This window comes from Schistocerca americana, chromosome 2 (genome assembly GCF_021461395.2).
Source record: "Schistocerca americana isolate TAMUIC-IGC-003095 chromosome 2, iqSchAmer2.1, whole genome shotgun sequence".
Classification (NCBI taxonomy): Eukaryota; Metazoa; Arthropoda; class Insecta; order Orthoptera; family Acrididae; genus Schistocerca; species Schistocerca americana.
The window spans coordinates 488752912-488768657 of NC_060120.1; the positions used below are offsets into that span (position 1 = coordinate 488752912).

Below are 15746 nucleotides of genomic sequence, written 5' to 3' on the forward strand. Positions count from 1 at the left end.
GAACTCGTTTGAGCAGAAAACAGTAGAGCCAGACAGATGGCGTAACATGGCAGCCTGCAGGCCTGGTGAAAGTTCGTAATGGTGTAGAAAATCCAATTCGATCACAGGTTCATCCACCTCGGCAATGTGGAATGTCCAAGGAAAGGTGGACCAGTGACAGGCGAAGCAACATTTTGATGGAGCCATGGACCGCAATAGGAGAATGATTGGCGGCGATCAAGGTGAGGTTAGCAGGTGAAAGTGTGTCGCCGGCATGCTTCGCCAGGATAACGCTAACATCAGCGCAAGTGTCGACGAGAAAGCGAGTGCCCGATGAGATGTCTGTTGCATAGAGGTGTCGCATCACTGAAGCAAGTGGTGCAGCATCTTACGGTAGGCGCCGTGGAGGTACGTGGCCGGACATGGCGCCTAACGTGCCCATTGGAATCGTTTGGGTAGGCGCAAGGAGTGTGGCAGTTGCGGGCAGTGTCTCTGTAAGTAGCGTGGTACCACCATAGCCAGTAGGCTGGTAGGCTAGGCGATGTGGAGTGGGAGGGCGCCGTAGTTGTCCGCTTCGGGGCTGGTAGCCGATCGGCCTGGTGCTCAGACGAGGTCGGCGGCTGTCGGGAGGCCACCTCCTGTAGGCCGCTAGGTGGCAGCTCCTGACTGGCAGCTGAGGTGTTGAGGCGAGTGCACTGGCCTCTGCTGGCAGGGTGCGGAACCGAAGTTGGAGGTGTGCCAACTGAGGGTGATGAAAATGTCGTCCATGACAGGCAGAGTCGGTGATGAATAATAGCGTAAGCTCGATATGCCATGTATAAACGTACCTCAAGTGGGTCGGTGACTTGAGACAGCAGATGGAGTTGTAGATCCAAAGGCATTTTGACCATCCACAATGTTCAAAGTACAGCATCAGGCAATGCTTGATCATCAATTAATGCACGTAGGTGCCACCAAAGGTGTGAAGGAGTGCAGTTGTTGAGATGCTTGTCATGAATAATGTGGTGAATACCCTCCAACGGAGAGCGAGAAAGGCGCTTCATGAGCAGTTCTTTCGCCGTTGAATACTGGTGTGAGGTGGGCAGTGAGAGAAGCAGATCACTGATGAGGTCCAGATGAGTGTGGAGGTGACTCACCAGGCAGACAAACGTCCATCGTCGTCCAAAATGCCGTGGATGTCCAGTAGGTGATCCACTAATGCGAACCAAGTCCTAAGGTTACCTTTTTGCAAAGCAGGTAACTTGGGAAACCTGTCGGGTAACACATATTGAGGCAGCACTGGCAGGCGGAGATCCAAGCGAGCAGGGTGTGTTGCCTGAGGTTTGCATGGGGGGCGGCCGCATGCAACACACTGTGTGCGGGTGCAAAAGTCAGCATGGTGTGTCAAAACTGTATGCACAAAGACGAGCACAGCGCAGGTGTAACGGCCAGTGCTGTTGCAACAGTGGCTGGAATGTGGTCGCAGCCACAGGGGGGCTGACCCAGAACCGGCGTGGATGGACTGGCTGGTGCCATTACGAAAATGGGTGGAAGGCAGTTGTGGTGCAACCACAGTGCAACGGTCACAGAAATCGGCACAGTAGAGGCGGCCGGCGTCGCTGAGACGACGTTTGGTCGAGGGGGGGGGGGGGGGTGCTGCAATACTAGGCATATACGAATTTGCTACCTCGTGCATAGAAATGTTCGAATCACAGTTCTGGAACTTTGGCTGCACGTCGCACCAGCCCGAAAGTAACTGTGTAGATTAGGGGTGAACCACAATGCCTTTAACTGGATGATTGTTGGCGATGTCATTGGGTGTACACTGTCCATGTTGTGGCCATTGTTGTGCTGCTGCACTAGACATTGGCCATGTTGAGCCTGTTAAGGTTAGCTGGCTGCTGGCGTGGCCGGGTTTAAATAATTGTTCACTTTTAACCAAATGTGCATTAGGTACACTTGACCACTCGTGGTCGCAAGCGAAGTTAATAGGGTGTGTGGCACTAGCACAGAAAGACACTGGTAGATCCATTGTGGTGAGAACAATGTGGGCTGGCACAAGTAGAAAATAACTCATGATCGCATGATGATGATGTCAGGGTCACCACTGTGGTTATCACGTATGGTTGGTTGGTAATAACACACACTATGTATTGTATATGCATTTATTAAACACTGAAACAGAAAGAACAAACATGGCAGAACACAAGTTGTATGCCGAGAAAGGACATAGAACAAAAGCAGTTCAAAAAATAAGATTCAAAGATAGGGCACTCTGCGCCAGACACGCCACATGTATATCATAGAGTAATTTATTTGAAAATTTCCCAGTGCCGTGGATGTAGGACACTTAAGTACTGTTTCTAATTCTTGGATTGTAAAACGTTTTGTTAATAATTCGCTAGATGACTGTGCCTCTTTGTGAACGCTCGTTTCAAATTGTAATGTTCCTCTTTCTGCCTATGGAGGTGCAATGATATCTGTGAAGTCTTCCAGATTTTGGCATTAGAGGTTTACTGTTGATTCTTCTTATCATTGCCCAGATCTTTGAATCAGGGGTATTTCTTGCAATCCTTTACAGTATTTTTTTGCAGATAGATTTACTTTGGGGTTTAAGGAAACGTTTAGTTTTGGCATCTCTTTCTTACAGTTGCAAAAATTTTTCCACATGCTGTTGCACTTTTACAGTGTATATGCTAACTTACATTGAGCATCTACACATGAACACTCAGCATTTCACCACAGAACAGTTTGAAATTGTGGACTTGTTGTCGCCTTCTTCTGAGGAATGGAGGTTGGCGCTACTGCATTGACCATATTTATAACTTTACTGTACATAGTAGGGCATTCTTCTGAGAGATCAAATGTCTTATATTTTATGTCTAAAAGTCTTTGTTATCAAGTCCAGTTTTCTTTCCTTACATTCCATTTCAATTCTGGTTCATAGGTAACATTAATTGAGGAATTATATATCGATATTTCAATTGGAAAGCGACTGGAACTTATTGGATATGAGTCAGCTTTCCACTCGAATGTGTCTGCTAGCGATGCTGAACAAATATATGAATCAACAGCCAAATTTCACCAGAGTGGAGTCGTAAGCAGTGTCAGAGACCCATCATTTAATATAAGCAAATTAAATTCATCCATTGCTTCAATAATGACTTATCTGAAGATAACATCTTGGACCTACTGATAACAGACAGACCCAAACTTTTCGACTCTGTAAGTGCAGAACAGGGAATCAGTGATGGTAAGGCCGTTGCAGCATCCCTGAATATGGAAGTTAATAGGAATATAAAAAAAGGGAGGAAGGTTTATCTGTTTAGCAAGAGTAATAGAAGGCAGCTTTCAGACTACCTAACAGATCAAAACGAAAATTTCTGTTCCGACACTGACAATGTTGAGTGTTTATGGAAAAAGCTCAAGGCAATCGTAAAATGCGTTTTAGACAGGTACATGCCGAGTAAAACTGTGAGGGGCGGGAAAAACCGACCGTGGTTCAACAACAAAATTAGGAAACTACTGCGAAAGCAAGATAGCTTCACTCCAAGTTTAAACGCAGCCAAAACCTCACAGACAAACAGAAGCTAAACGATGTCAAAGTTAGCGTAAGGAGGGCTATGCGTGAAGCGTTCAGTGAATTCAAAAGTAAAATTTTATGTACCGACTTGACAGAAAATCCTAGGAAGTTCTGGTCTTACGTTAAAGCAGTAAGTGGTTCGAAACAGCATATCCAGACACTCCGGGATGATGATGGCATTGAAACAGAGGATGACACGCGTAAAGCTGAAATACTAAACACCTTCTTCCAAAGCTGTTTCACAGAGGAAGACCGCACTGCAGTTCCTTCTCTAAATCCTCACACAAACGAAAAAATGGCTGACATCGAAATAAGTGTCCAAGGAATAGAAAAGCAACTGGAATCACTCAACAGAGGAAAGTCCACTGGACCTGACGGGATACCAATTCAATTCTACACAGAGTACGCGAAAGAACTTGCCCCCTTGTAACAGCCGTGTACCTCAAGTCTCTAGAGGTACGGAAGGTTCCAAATGATTGGAAAAGAGCACAGGTAGTCCCAGTCTTCAAGAAGGGTCGTCGAGCAGATGCGCAAAACTATAGACCTATATCTCTGACGTCGATCTGTTGTAGAATTTTAGAATATGTTTTTTGCCCGCGTATCATGTCGTTTCTGGAAACCCAGAATCTACTGTGTAGGAATCAACATGGATTCCGGAAACAGCGATCGTGTGAGACCCAACTCGCTTTATTTGTTCATGAGACCCAGAAAATATTAGATACAGGCTCCCAGGTAGATGCTATTTTCCCTGACTTCTGGAAGGAGTTCGATACAGTTCCGCACTGTCGCCTGATAAACAAAGTAAGAGCCTACGGAATATCAGACCAGCTGTGTGGCTGGATTGAAGATTTTTTAGCAAACAGAACACAGCATGTTGATATCAATGGAGAGACGTCTACAGACGTTAAGGTAATCTCTGGCGTGCCACAGGGGAGTGTTATGGGAGCATTGCTTTTCACAATATATATAAATGACCTAGTAGATAGTGTCGGAAGTTCCGTGCGGCTTTTCGCGGATGATGCTGTAGTATACAGAGAAGTTGCAGCATTAGAAAAGTGTAGCGAAATGCAGGAAGATCTGCAGCGGATAGGCACTTGGTGCAGGGAGTGGCAACTGACCCTTAACATAGATAAATGTAATGTATTGCGAATATATAGAAAGAAGACTCCTTTATTGTATGATTATATGATAGTGGAACAAACACTGGTAGCAGTTACTTCTGTAAAATATCCGGAAGTAAGCGTACGGAACTATTTGAAGTGGAATGATCATATAAAATTAATTGTTGGTAAGGCGGGTACCAGGTTGAGATTCATTGGGAGAGTCCTTAGAAAATGTAGTCCATCAACAAAGGAGGTGGCTTACAAAACACTCGTTCGACCTGTACCTGAGTATTGCTCATCGTGTGGGATCCGTATCAGATCGGGTTGACGGAGGAGATACAGAAGATCCAAAGAAGAGCGGCGCGTTTCATCACAGGGTTATTTGGTAACCGTGATAGCGGTACGAAAATGTTTAGCAAACTCAAGTGGCAGACTCTGCAAGAGAGGCGCTCTGTATCGCGGTGTAGCTTGCTCGCCAGGTTTCGAGAGGGTGCGTTTCTGGATGAGGTATCGAATATATTGCTTCCCCCAACTTATACCTCCCGAGGAGATCACAAATGTAAAATTAGAGAGATTCGAGCGCGCACGGAGGCTTTCAGACATTCGTTCTTCCCGCGAACCATACGCGACTGGAACAGAAAAGGGAGGTAATGACAGTGGCACGTAAAGCGCCCTCCGCCACACACCGTTGGGTGGCTTGCGGAGTATAAATGTAGATGTAGGTGTAGATGTCATTGATTTCACAGCCCCATGAGTTATGAGCATTGAAGTCTCTGCATATTAAAAATGGTGGATTTAAATGGTTAATTAATGAGTACCATTCTACTATTGTTATTGTCGATCTTAGCACCCAATACATTTAGATTATAGTTAAAAATTGTGACGATGTATGTACTTTTGCTATTACTGCTTGCAAATTACATGTATTGGTAAAATCTGTATACCATTCAGCAAAAGACACAGAAGATCTTATGAACAGAGCTATGCCTCATTTTCCATCGTTTTTATCTTAGCGGAGAACATGATACCCTTTAAATTTAATATTTGAGTCTGGTTTGAATAACATTTCACTTATCGCTATGATATTGACGTTTTTGAGAAAAAAGTTCATACTCTAAAGTATCCTTGCTTGAGATTGCTGCCGGCCGCGGTGGCCGTGCGGTTCTAGGCGCTTCAGTCCGGAGCCGCGTTGCTGCTACGGTCGCAGGTTCGAATCCTGCCTCGGGCATGGGTGTGTGTGATGTCCTTACGTTAGTTAGGTTTAAGTAGTTCTAAGTTCTAGGGGACTGATGACCACAGCAGTTGAGTCCCATAGTGCTCAGAGCCATTTGAACCATTTTGAGATTGCTGAGTAGGCGCTGCACTGTAAAATTTTCATTAAATGTATTTCTTTTAAGATAAAATTTTAGCAATTGCCTGTTGTATACCTAATGAGTCTATCGATTCCATGTTTGGTGATTGGGCTTGTCTTATAAGCGTAGCAACAAAGTTTACAAGTTCTTCAATAATTTGTGTTTTGCTTGGCCCATCTGAAGAAGAAATACTGATTCTGTTTATTTCCTTCTGATTAGGAAATTTATAATACTGTGGGCAATATGGATTTGCTGCTCTGTGTCCCAATGACAGTCTACTTTGACGATGAACGATTGGGAATCGTGGTACAGTAGAAATTACTAGACGGTTTGTTTGTTTTCAAGGCTGCCTGTATGTTGCGTACCTGTGTTGTGTGTCAGGAAAATTGTGGTAAGCTTGCCCATTTCTCTCGGCGACTGAGTCATCGCAATTTCTGTGTAAGGCCTGCAAATTTCTAAATTCTTAGCTTCAGTGTATGGAATGTCGAGCTCAGCAGAAGTTATCTTTACTTTCTCTGCTTCTCATATTCTGGACAGTTCTCATGATTCCCTTTGCAGTGACCACGTGTGGAATTTGGATTTGAGCACTCAGTTCCTGACTGATTATTATCAAGATTTTTTCGACATTTCTGAGAAAAACATTGACTACTAATATGGTTTTTGAAACCGTGTCTGACTGTTGGTACATATGGTCGGACTTGACACCTCATACCATACGCACTTACATATGCCTGCAAGTTTTGGGAATCAATAGTCAAAACACAGGTTTTGTATGAGACAGATGACAATATGAGACAGATGTCAAAGAATTGCGATTTAAAACAAGCTTAGTCATTCTTCTGATACTCAGAACTTTTGTTGGTGATTCTATGGCGTTGGATAATTCTTCATCCTTAATGTTCAGATCAGCATTACGGATTACAGTGCGTTGGGTTAATCTGTGGACTGGAATGTGGGTTAATAACTGTTTAATATGAAATAAGGAGACGATTCTGCTAAGCTGTTGGCAGCATGTGTAAAATTTAGATCTATTCTCATTCTGTTTCGCACTGCAGATCTGATGTTTGTCATGTTCCTTGGGAAATCTGGTTTTCATTGAAAAACAATTTTTCCCAATGCCGTCGGGTGCATGTTGCCAACATTTCCGGCCTTTCCTTCTATGTATATGTAAAAAGGACCTGATGAATCGATTTTGTATCGATTGTTCTTGGATGTCATGTACACACATTCCATTCACATGGGACCCCCAAAATCGGATTTCGTAAATCGATTTTCCAATAGTGTTTCTGGATGGTCATGTAAACACTTCAAAAATCGATTCTGGACCTCCACTTCTGATTGCCGGGTTTCCAATTCCTCAATCGATTTTCGCTCCCATGTAATTGCAACCGGTTCTGAAACGCGTTTGGGCTGTCGGGTTTCGTCTTGTTTCTAAAAAATTTCGGTTAATATGCACGGAGTGGCTTTTTGTACGGTGAAGGTTGAGTAGAAATGGTGAACTAAGGCTATTTACGCATCGTCTAATTGAAGATAAATAGCAATTATGCTGACTAAATCATAAACTGTAACACCTGTTTTCCAGGCGCGATATTTAACCGAGCTAGCAAATCCGCTTCAGACCTCAACATGTAAACACGACAGCGAAAAACGGTTAGCGAAATTCGGTTTTCGTCTTTCTGAAGATGTGTCCCATACAAACGTAGTGACAGATTCTACGTCTGTCGTTCTAACTGAATGAGCAGTATTGAACACAGGATGTGCAGGGGTTGTTTTTCCATCGGTTTTGCAAGACTTTTCATTAGGCAAAACAATATAACTGATATCTGGTTCCACTGAGTGTTCCAAGTTATTGTAATGCAATACCTGTGGCGTCTCTTCGTCCGTTTAATTCGGTAGTTTCTTTGTTTTTGCCTGCTGCTTATCTTTATTTTCAGCTGTTTCATCAGATAAACGTTTGCATTTCATTTTACTATCTATGGGGTAGTCATCCTTGTTCAAGGTCTTGTGATTTGTTGTCTTCATTCTGGTTAATGAGAGGCACAGCCTCACTTAAATCTGCGTACCATGGCTCCCGTGTTGCGAATTCGTCGTTGTTCGCCATAATTTTGAATGGCGGCCTTCACCGTACTATCCACTGTCTATTATATCAATGTTTGCTGATGGGTCTGAAACATCACAAAAAGCACCATTGTGTAAGGCAGCTGGCTTTAGAAGTTAGAAACTTATTTCGCAAAGCAAAAAAATACCGAGCAATGTAAACACCAAATTCTTCGTACGTTGCTAGGTCAGAGATGGTAGACTACATGTGAAATCTTTGGAGAAACAAGTATTTGTGTGCCAGACAGTGTTGCCAATTTAGCTGGTAATAGCGACTTTTGCCTTCGTCTTAGCAACCAAAAAACAAAAAGGGCAAAAAAACTTTTTAGCGAAAAAATTATTTAGCGACTTATCTGGCTACTTTTGGAGTACTGACGACTTTTGAAGTACAAATCAAAACTATTTTGGGCCAGTATTTTCATTAACAAAACTAAGATTTTAACTATAGAATGGGTACTACACTGACTTTGTTCTAGATTTACTAAGTTATATTAAGTTCTTAGCAGATGATGTAGTATTGTTCAGCATTTAGTAAAACTGAATGTGGGAATTGCCTACAGAGTAAGAAAACCTTAACTATAGAACAATTCATTATTCATTACCCACTAGCCTGTTATCATTGATAGCGTATCGATCTATAATTCTTCAAGTTTTGAACTCCCTTTATTTTTGGAATTGACAAAAAACATACTTAATATTAAGTATAATAAAATACATTTCTGTCCAGCAACCTCTAATTTTTCGAAATGTTAACTCAAAGTCAAATTATTACCACATGCACAGTGGTAACGCAAAAACAATTCGGTGGAGGTATCTCAGACATTATTACGTTTTAAACAATGAACGATAGGACTGATATCGAGTTACCGAGTGAGTAGATCGTTTCATGACCTCTAGTTCGCCTGAGTTTTAATGTATTTTCAGTGATTATAAATTGGTAAAATCTATGTTGTGATGGCTTACATAATGAATTTACCGCAGAAGAAGAAGCACTACGCTCAAAAATATCGGGATGCGTGGGAAGCAGAACCTGAATTCAATGGATGGCTGAACCCAGTCGTTGGAGACTTGTCCAAGGCAAGATGTCAAATATGTGCAAGAGAGTTTTATGCTAAATTGTGTGATATTAGAAAGCATTCGCGAAGTATTAAGCATAAACAAAAAATTGATTTTAAAAAAAAACACCAACCACCTTACCCGTGAAAATTTTTCCGAAAACTACAGTTAGAATAACAAGCAGAGTGGAAGGCGCCCTTTCTTTATTTATTGCTGAACATTGTTGTATTTTAGCTGTAGATCATTTAGGAATACTGTGCAAGAAGGTGTTTTCCGGTGATGAGGGCGCTAAAAACAAGAAATTACATCGTACAAAGTGCACTAACATTATAACTGAAGTTTTGGCTCCATATTTTGCACAATCATTGGTTGAAGCTATAGGTAACCAAAAATACAGTGTACTAATAGATGAATCCACAGATGTATCAATGTCTAAAATGCTAGGTGTCATTATACGGTACTATAGTGTAAACAACCAAATCATTAGATCAGCATTTCTCAAACTCGCTGTAGTAGAAACTGCAGATGCACGAAATCTGGCTGCTGTTCTTGTGAATTCTTTGAAAGATCTCAAACTTCCAATCGCTAATATGGTAGGAATTAGCACAGATGATGCTTCTGCAATGGTTGGAATAAACAACGGGCTTTTCGAACAACACAAGAGAGAATATGGTTAGAAGCATTTGGTATTGATCCGTTGCATTTGTCACTCTCTTCAGCTTGTAGTTTCGCACGCCTCAGTGAATACCATACCTAGAAACATACAGTTTCTTGTACGGGAAACCTACAATTGGTTCTCCATTTCACCCAAAAGACAAGAGGAATATGAAAAGGTTTATGAGACAATAAAGTGTGGAAATCAGCCACTAAAAATTTTGAAGGTCTGTGCAACACGTTAGCTTTCAATTGAACCAGCAATACGAAGAATTCTGGAGCAGTGGGAAGAACTAAAGCTACTTTTTCACTTGCCATGGTTCAAGACAATTCTTACACAACCGATCTTTTGTACAAGATGTATTGTGACGACTCAAATCATCTTTACATGCTTTTCCTTAAACTTGCTTTAAAAGACGTACAAATAGCAATAAAAGCTTTTGAAGGAGAAGACAATGACCCCACTAAATTACTAGATACACTCGTATTTCTCATGCAGTCACTCGGACAAAACATAGTTTTTCCAACTGTTGATTTGTTGACAACACCAGTTCCAAGCGAAAGTATGTACGCAAATTCGAACCATGGCTTTATGTTTGAACAGAAATTGTCTAAGTCAGGTTTATTTGAAGAAGAGATGCATTCAGTTTAGTCTGAAACTCATAAAAGAAATTCAACAAAGACTGCCAATTAACGTTACGAGCCTGAAAATATGTCAATGCAGAATGTTGAAGAAACACTAAAAGTGAACAAAAATAATGCTGTAGCGGATGTAGCCAAAGAACTGGGTTTTAGTGGCGATTTCATAGACGGTATACTGCAAGAATGGCATAATATCAACTTCATTAGGTGGAATAACACTACTAACACTGTTCGATTTTGGAGTGAGGTTTTGCAGTATAAAAATGCCCCAGGGGAGAATCCTTTTTCTTTGATTTCACAGCTAGCAATGACTGTTCTATGCCTACCGCATTCAAATGCAGAAGTGGATAGAATATTCAGTTCTATGAACATTATGAAAACTAAACAACGTAACAGATTATCGTTAAAGACAATTAATGCTTTGATCATATTGAGAGACCAGCTGAAGAAACAAAATAAAGATTGTGCATCTTTTGACATACCGTCAGACGTATTGGAGCTTATTGGAATGAACAAAAGTTACTCTTTTGCGACAAAACCAGTCGAACTACAACATCATCTTTTGAGCGACGTTCAACCCTCTATATCAACTACAGTTCTGTCAGACATGAAACAGAAGAGTTACTCGATCTTCTGAGTGACGACGATGAATAGCTCACATACCGGTATGTATATATTTTGTAACCTAATTTGAGTTCTTGCTTTCTTTTGTTACAAATATAGTTGTATATTTGACTACTGTGATTGAAACAACAATTTATGTATTGCGTCAATTATGATAACATGTTTAATTAAACGTTAGCGTATTTTGTATGTATGTTGTTGCAAGCGATGCATCATTTAATTAAGACAGTATAGCAGTTACGTATGAGACAATTTTTATTAATATTTTATTACACCCCCCCCCCCCCCCCCCCCACCTGGCTTATTGCACCATTCACAGCACGAAATTTTCAGTACACCCCTAGTAAAATCAGTTTCAGCGACTTTTGATATTGAATCTAGCGACTCGGGTTTTTTTAAAGTTGGCAATGGCAACACTGGCGCCAGATGTAAGCGACGACAGTGGAGTGCATGTAAACAACATGTTTGCTATCTAAATTTTTCCGGCGAATTGTGAATGTAATACTCTGTAACCAATGGAAGATTATGTAGAACATTTGTGGCGTTCAGCGGACAGTCTTCCACAGACAGGCACGGAAAATACGAAAGTTCGCTCATATTTATTGTAAGTAGGCCTTCTTTATTAGCGGCACCTTCTACCTAAAAGTCACTCATCTGTTTGACTAAACAGTAATACAACACACTTCACTTTGTTAACCAAGAAAATACAGGGATAACATTTCTACAATGTTTATTTCCGTTATTTTTGCACCTTTATTTATTGCGTAACTTTTAATGTGTTGGAAAAAATAGCCTCCGGCATTCTTATGTTGATTGGCTTATGAAATTTATAATAATACTCTCTTGTATCCGACGTAACTGTTGTGTCAAACACTATTCGGCCGGCTCTTCGTAACGTCCGTTTCTGTGGGTGCACATTTCATACAGCTTAGAAATAATCAGTCATTCCGTCGTATTCCTTTCCAAAAATGTTGTGGTCTGGTTTTACTCCGGATAATCAGTTAGCCGTTGCATAAAACCTAGCATCAATTGTAAATACGCGACCTCAACATGACAGTGCCTACACAGTCAAAATGAGCAGACTAATTTCCTGTTGCGGAAGATTCCAGCTGTATCCCTGTTTTGATGATGGCTTATTATTATTCTTACACAGGATCATCAACTATTTAAAAAATAAAATTGATGAGCGTAATATTCACTTAGGTATGAGAAGTACGTACTAATGAACACCAGCAAGCGAAGATCAGTTACAAATTTATGCACCACCTGGCTTTGAATTAATTAAAAGTTTCTGCAGGCAAAAAGATGAATGATGAAGCGGCATTGATAAACGTTAGTACTGGCGCACATTTGCAATATAATTCCTAGTGTTAATCAGCACTGTATAGAAAATACACTGGGAGCAACTGCAGTGTTACTGCTCAAAGTAAAAATTATTATTGTATCATTATACTGTACACCATATTTTGATACTGAAGCATTTTCACATTTCTGTGATAAAATCATAATATATTTGTAAAAAATGATTTCATTATGGTATATTAATTTTTGGTGATTTATATATTAACAGAAGATGGTTTTCTTAATACCTGTGCAAAGATCACATGACCTTTATTGCATTAATGATAATTCACCTAGAGGGTCATTCCATGTCAAGTCACCCAGGCCTTGACACCAACCATGTCAGATTTTGATGAAACTTGGTACAATTACTTCTTTTATCATCCTGAAAGCACTTGTAAAATTTTTTTGCTCTATCTCTCATAGTTTTTCTTTTATAAATTTTTAAAGGTTTTAGATTTGGCGTTGTTTCAGTAGTCGGAAATAGTAACTTAAACGTGTCCTCACAACTAAAAAAAATTGTATGTTAAAGAATACTCAAGATATCAGTATGAAATTTTGGAATAAGTTTGTGTATTATATCTAAATGTTAAAAAAATTACCATAAAGATATATTAAAATCTTCCAAATGAAAAAAAATTACAAGTAGTTGTTGGGTTTCTTTTTGTTTAGTTTTACAAAAACTGCAATATCTAGAGTCTCAGACCTGATAGAAAGCTCAAATTTGTTTTAAAATACTCTTTAACTGTATAGGCTATTAGATAAAAGAAAAATTATGTTGGCTTTTTAACCTGTTCAATAGTTATCTAATTTTTTAAATAATATTAATTATATTTTAAAAATAAAAAGTACCAAGTGACTTAGACACCAAAAATAAGTTTTTGTCTTCTTGGAGTAACAATGTATGCTTGGATTTTGTTTTGTTATTCCTGTGTTTTGAAGTAAAAAATTATTACAGTGTTAAATAGTGCTTGGATAGTATTTTATTAAGTTTACTCGAACTTTCAGTAAGTACTGTTACTTAGTTTACAGAGATTCTTTTCCAATATCCTATAAAAGTAACCAGAACAGTAATCATACCAAAAGTGAAATCAGTATGTCAGATATTCAAACCTGTAGCGTAGGGTTATTTAAAAAATCTGACTGTTTCCAAACAACCTACACACCTTCAAAAAAGTTACAACCGGTACCTGAATTGAGTGAGGAAGAAAAAAATTTGATCCTCTTCCGATCTGGAATTAATCTGTGTGAATTTAAGAATATATGTTCACACCACAGCTACTACTTTTTAAATGTTTTTGAAAAGTATCAAACAACATGTGTAGACCCACTAAAAAAACACAAAAAGCCCATCAAAAGTTGCTGAGAAGTGTAGGCTTGGATCTTTCTAAACAATTACTGACAAAAAATAATAGCATAAAACCTGGACAAAAGCTTTGCTCAACATGCCATAACTTTTGTGAGGAAAAATTAAGAGTTGAAGTCAATGAAAGTGAAACAGATGATGAAGTATCATTGGAATCCAGAAATGAATCCCTCGTACAAACAAACATTGCTCTTGATAATTTACGTTCAACACCGATAAAGTTTCATGGCTTGTCAGAACAAAGTAAAGGGTCTTATTTTAAAAGGAAGGTTAGTAGTATTGAAAAGACTGCAAAAAAGGCGGTTTCAAAAGCATTAAAATATGATGCACCAAGTTCTGATGATGATAAAGAAGATACAAGTGTGGTTGAGAAAGCGAAGGATTTTGATGTAATGATTTCTCTTATGAAAGAGAAGATGTCATCTGTTGGAGGTCTAGAAAAATCCAGATTCTGACCTTGGCTCTAGATTCTTGGAATCGAAATAAAGTGATGAAAGAATTTAATGTAAGTGAGTACATGGTGCGACAAGCTAGAAAGCTAAAATCTGAAAATGGTATTATGGAAACTCCTGGTCCAAAAAAAGGTAAAACTCTTTCTGAAAATACAGTAAGACTTGTAACAGATTTTTATGAAAAGGATGTAAGTTCCAGAGTGCTACCTGGAACAAAAGACAAAGTAAGTGTTCAAAAAAATGTGTACATGCAAAAAAGACTCATTTTGTGTAACTTGAGAGAACTCTATTATTCTTTCAAATGGGATAATCCCAAGGTAGAAGTAGGATTTTCAAAATTTAGTTTCTTGAGACCTAAATGGTGTATCCTTGCTGGTGCTGCAGGCACACACACTGTATGTGTATCCAGTATCCACCAGAATGTTAAACTATTATTGGATGCTGTGAAAATTGAAGAATCTTATAAAGACCTAATTAAGATGCTTGTGTGCAACACGGAAAACCAAAACTGCATGCTACGTCATTGCGACAGCTGTCCTGCAAATGCTGCACTAACTGAGTACTTAACTGAAAAACTAAGTGAAGATTATGATTTAGAAGAAGAAATTGTAATCAGTCAGTGGGTTAACACAGACAGGGCAGAAATGATCAAACAGTCTATCAGTGTTGAAGACTACATTTCTTTATTGGTTAGGTCATTGAAAAAGCTCACCCCACACTCGTTTATAGCAAAATCTCAATCAGCAGCCTTTAAAAGATTGAAAGAAGACCCACCACCCAAAACAGCAATTATTGTGATGGATTTCAGTGAAAATTATTCCTTTGCTATACAAAGTGAGATCCAAAGTTACCATTGGAATAGAGGTGGTTGTACTCTACACCCAGTTGGAGTTTTCCTAGGAAATGAGGAAAACAATGTTTTTGTTTCCAACCACTGTTTTATTAGTGATGACCAAGAACATGACACTGGTTTTGTTAACTTTGTACAAAAAGAAATTACAAAGTGGCTGTCATTACATCATACTGACATTGACTCAGTTCACTACTTTACAGATGGTTGTGCTGGGCAGTACAAAAATAGAAACAGTTTTAAAAATTTGACTGAACACTTGAGAGACTTTAGTTTGAAGGCCCAACACTCTTTTTTTGCAACAAGTCATGGGAAGTTAATTTGTGATGGCCTAGGAGGAACTATTAAAAGAATTTTAAGGAAAGCCAGTCTACAGCTTTCAGATGAAGAACAAATAATGACAGCAATCGATGTGTACAAGTTTTGTGAAAAAAATATTGAAAACATTCATTTTCACTTTGTTGACAAAAAAGAAGCTGATTTGCTATGGTTAAAACTAGAGAAACGTTTTTTCAGCAACCCGAACCATTCCTGGAACAAGAAGTTTTCATAACTTCAAACCATTTCCAACAAACAACCTTGAAATTAGAAAGACTACAGATAGTGTAAAACCTTCCTTAGTCTTTTCTTTCCATTCTTCTTCTGATTGGGTTCGTGTTGAACCATGG

The 15746-nt window shown here is 39.4% G+C and overlaps 1 protein-coding gene across 1 annotated transcript in view; it reads left to right on the plus strand.

Annotated features, from left to right (window-relative positions):
• The first annotated feature begins 11499 nt into the window (after positions 1-11499).
• Positions 11500-15746, plus strand: part of LOC124595999 — a 41462-nt gene continuing 37215 nt past the window's right edge. Inside the window, exon 1 of the mRNA XM_047134945.1 lies at positions 11500-11673. Within this exon, the coding sequence (XP_046990901.1) occupies positions 11585-11673 (89 nt within the window). The 5' untranslated portion in view covers positions 11500-11584. The remainder of the gene's footprint in view (positions 11674-15746) is intronic.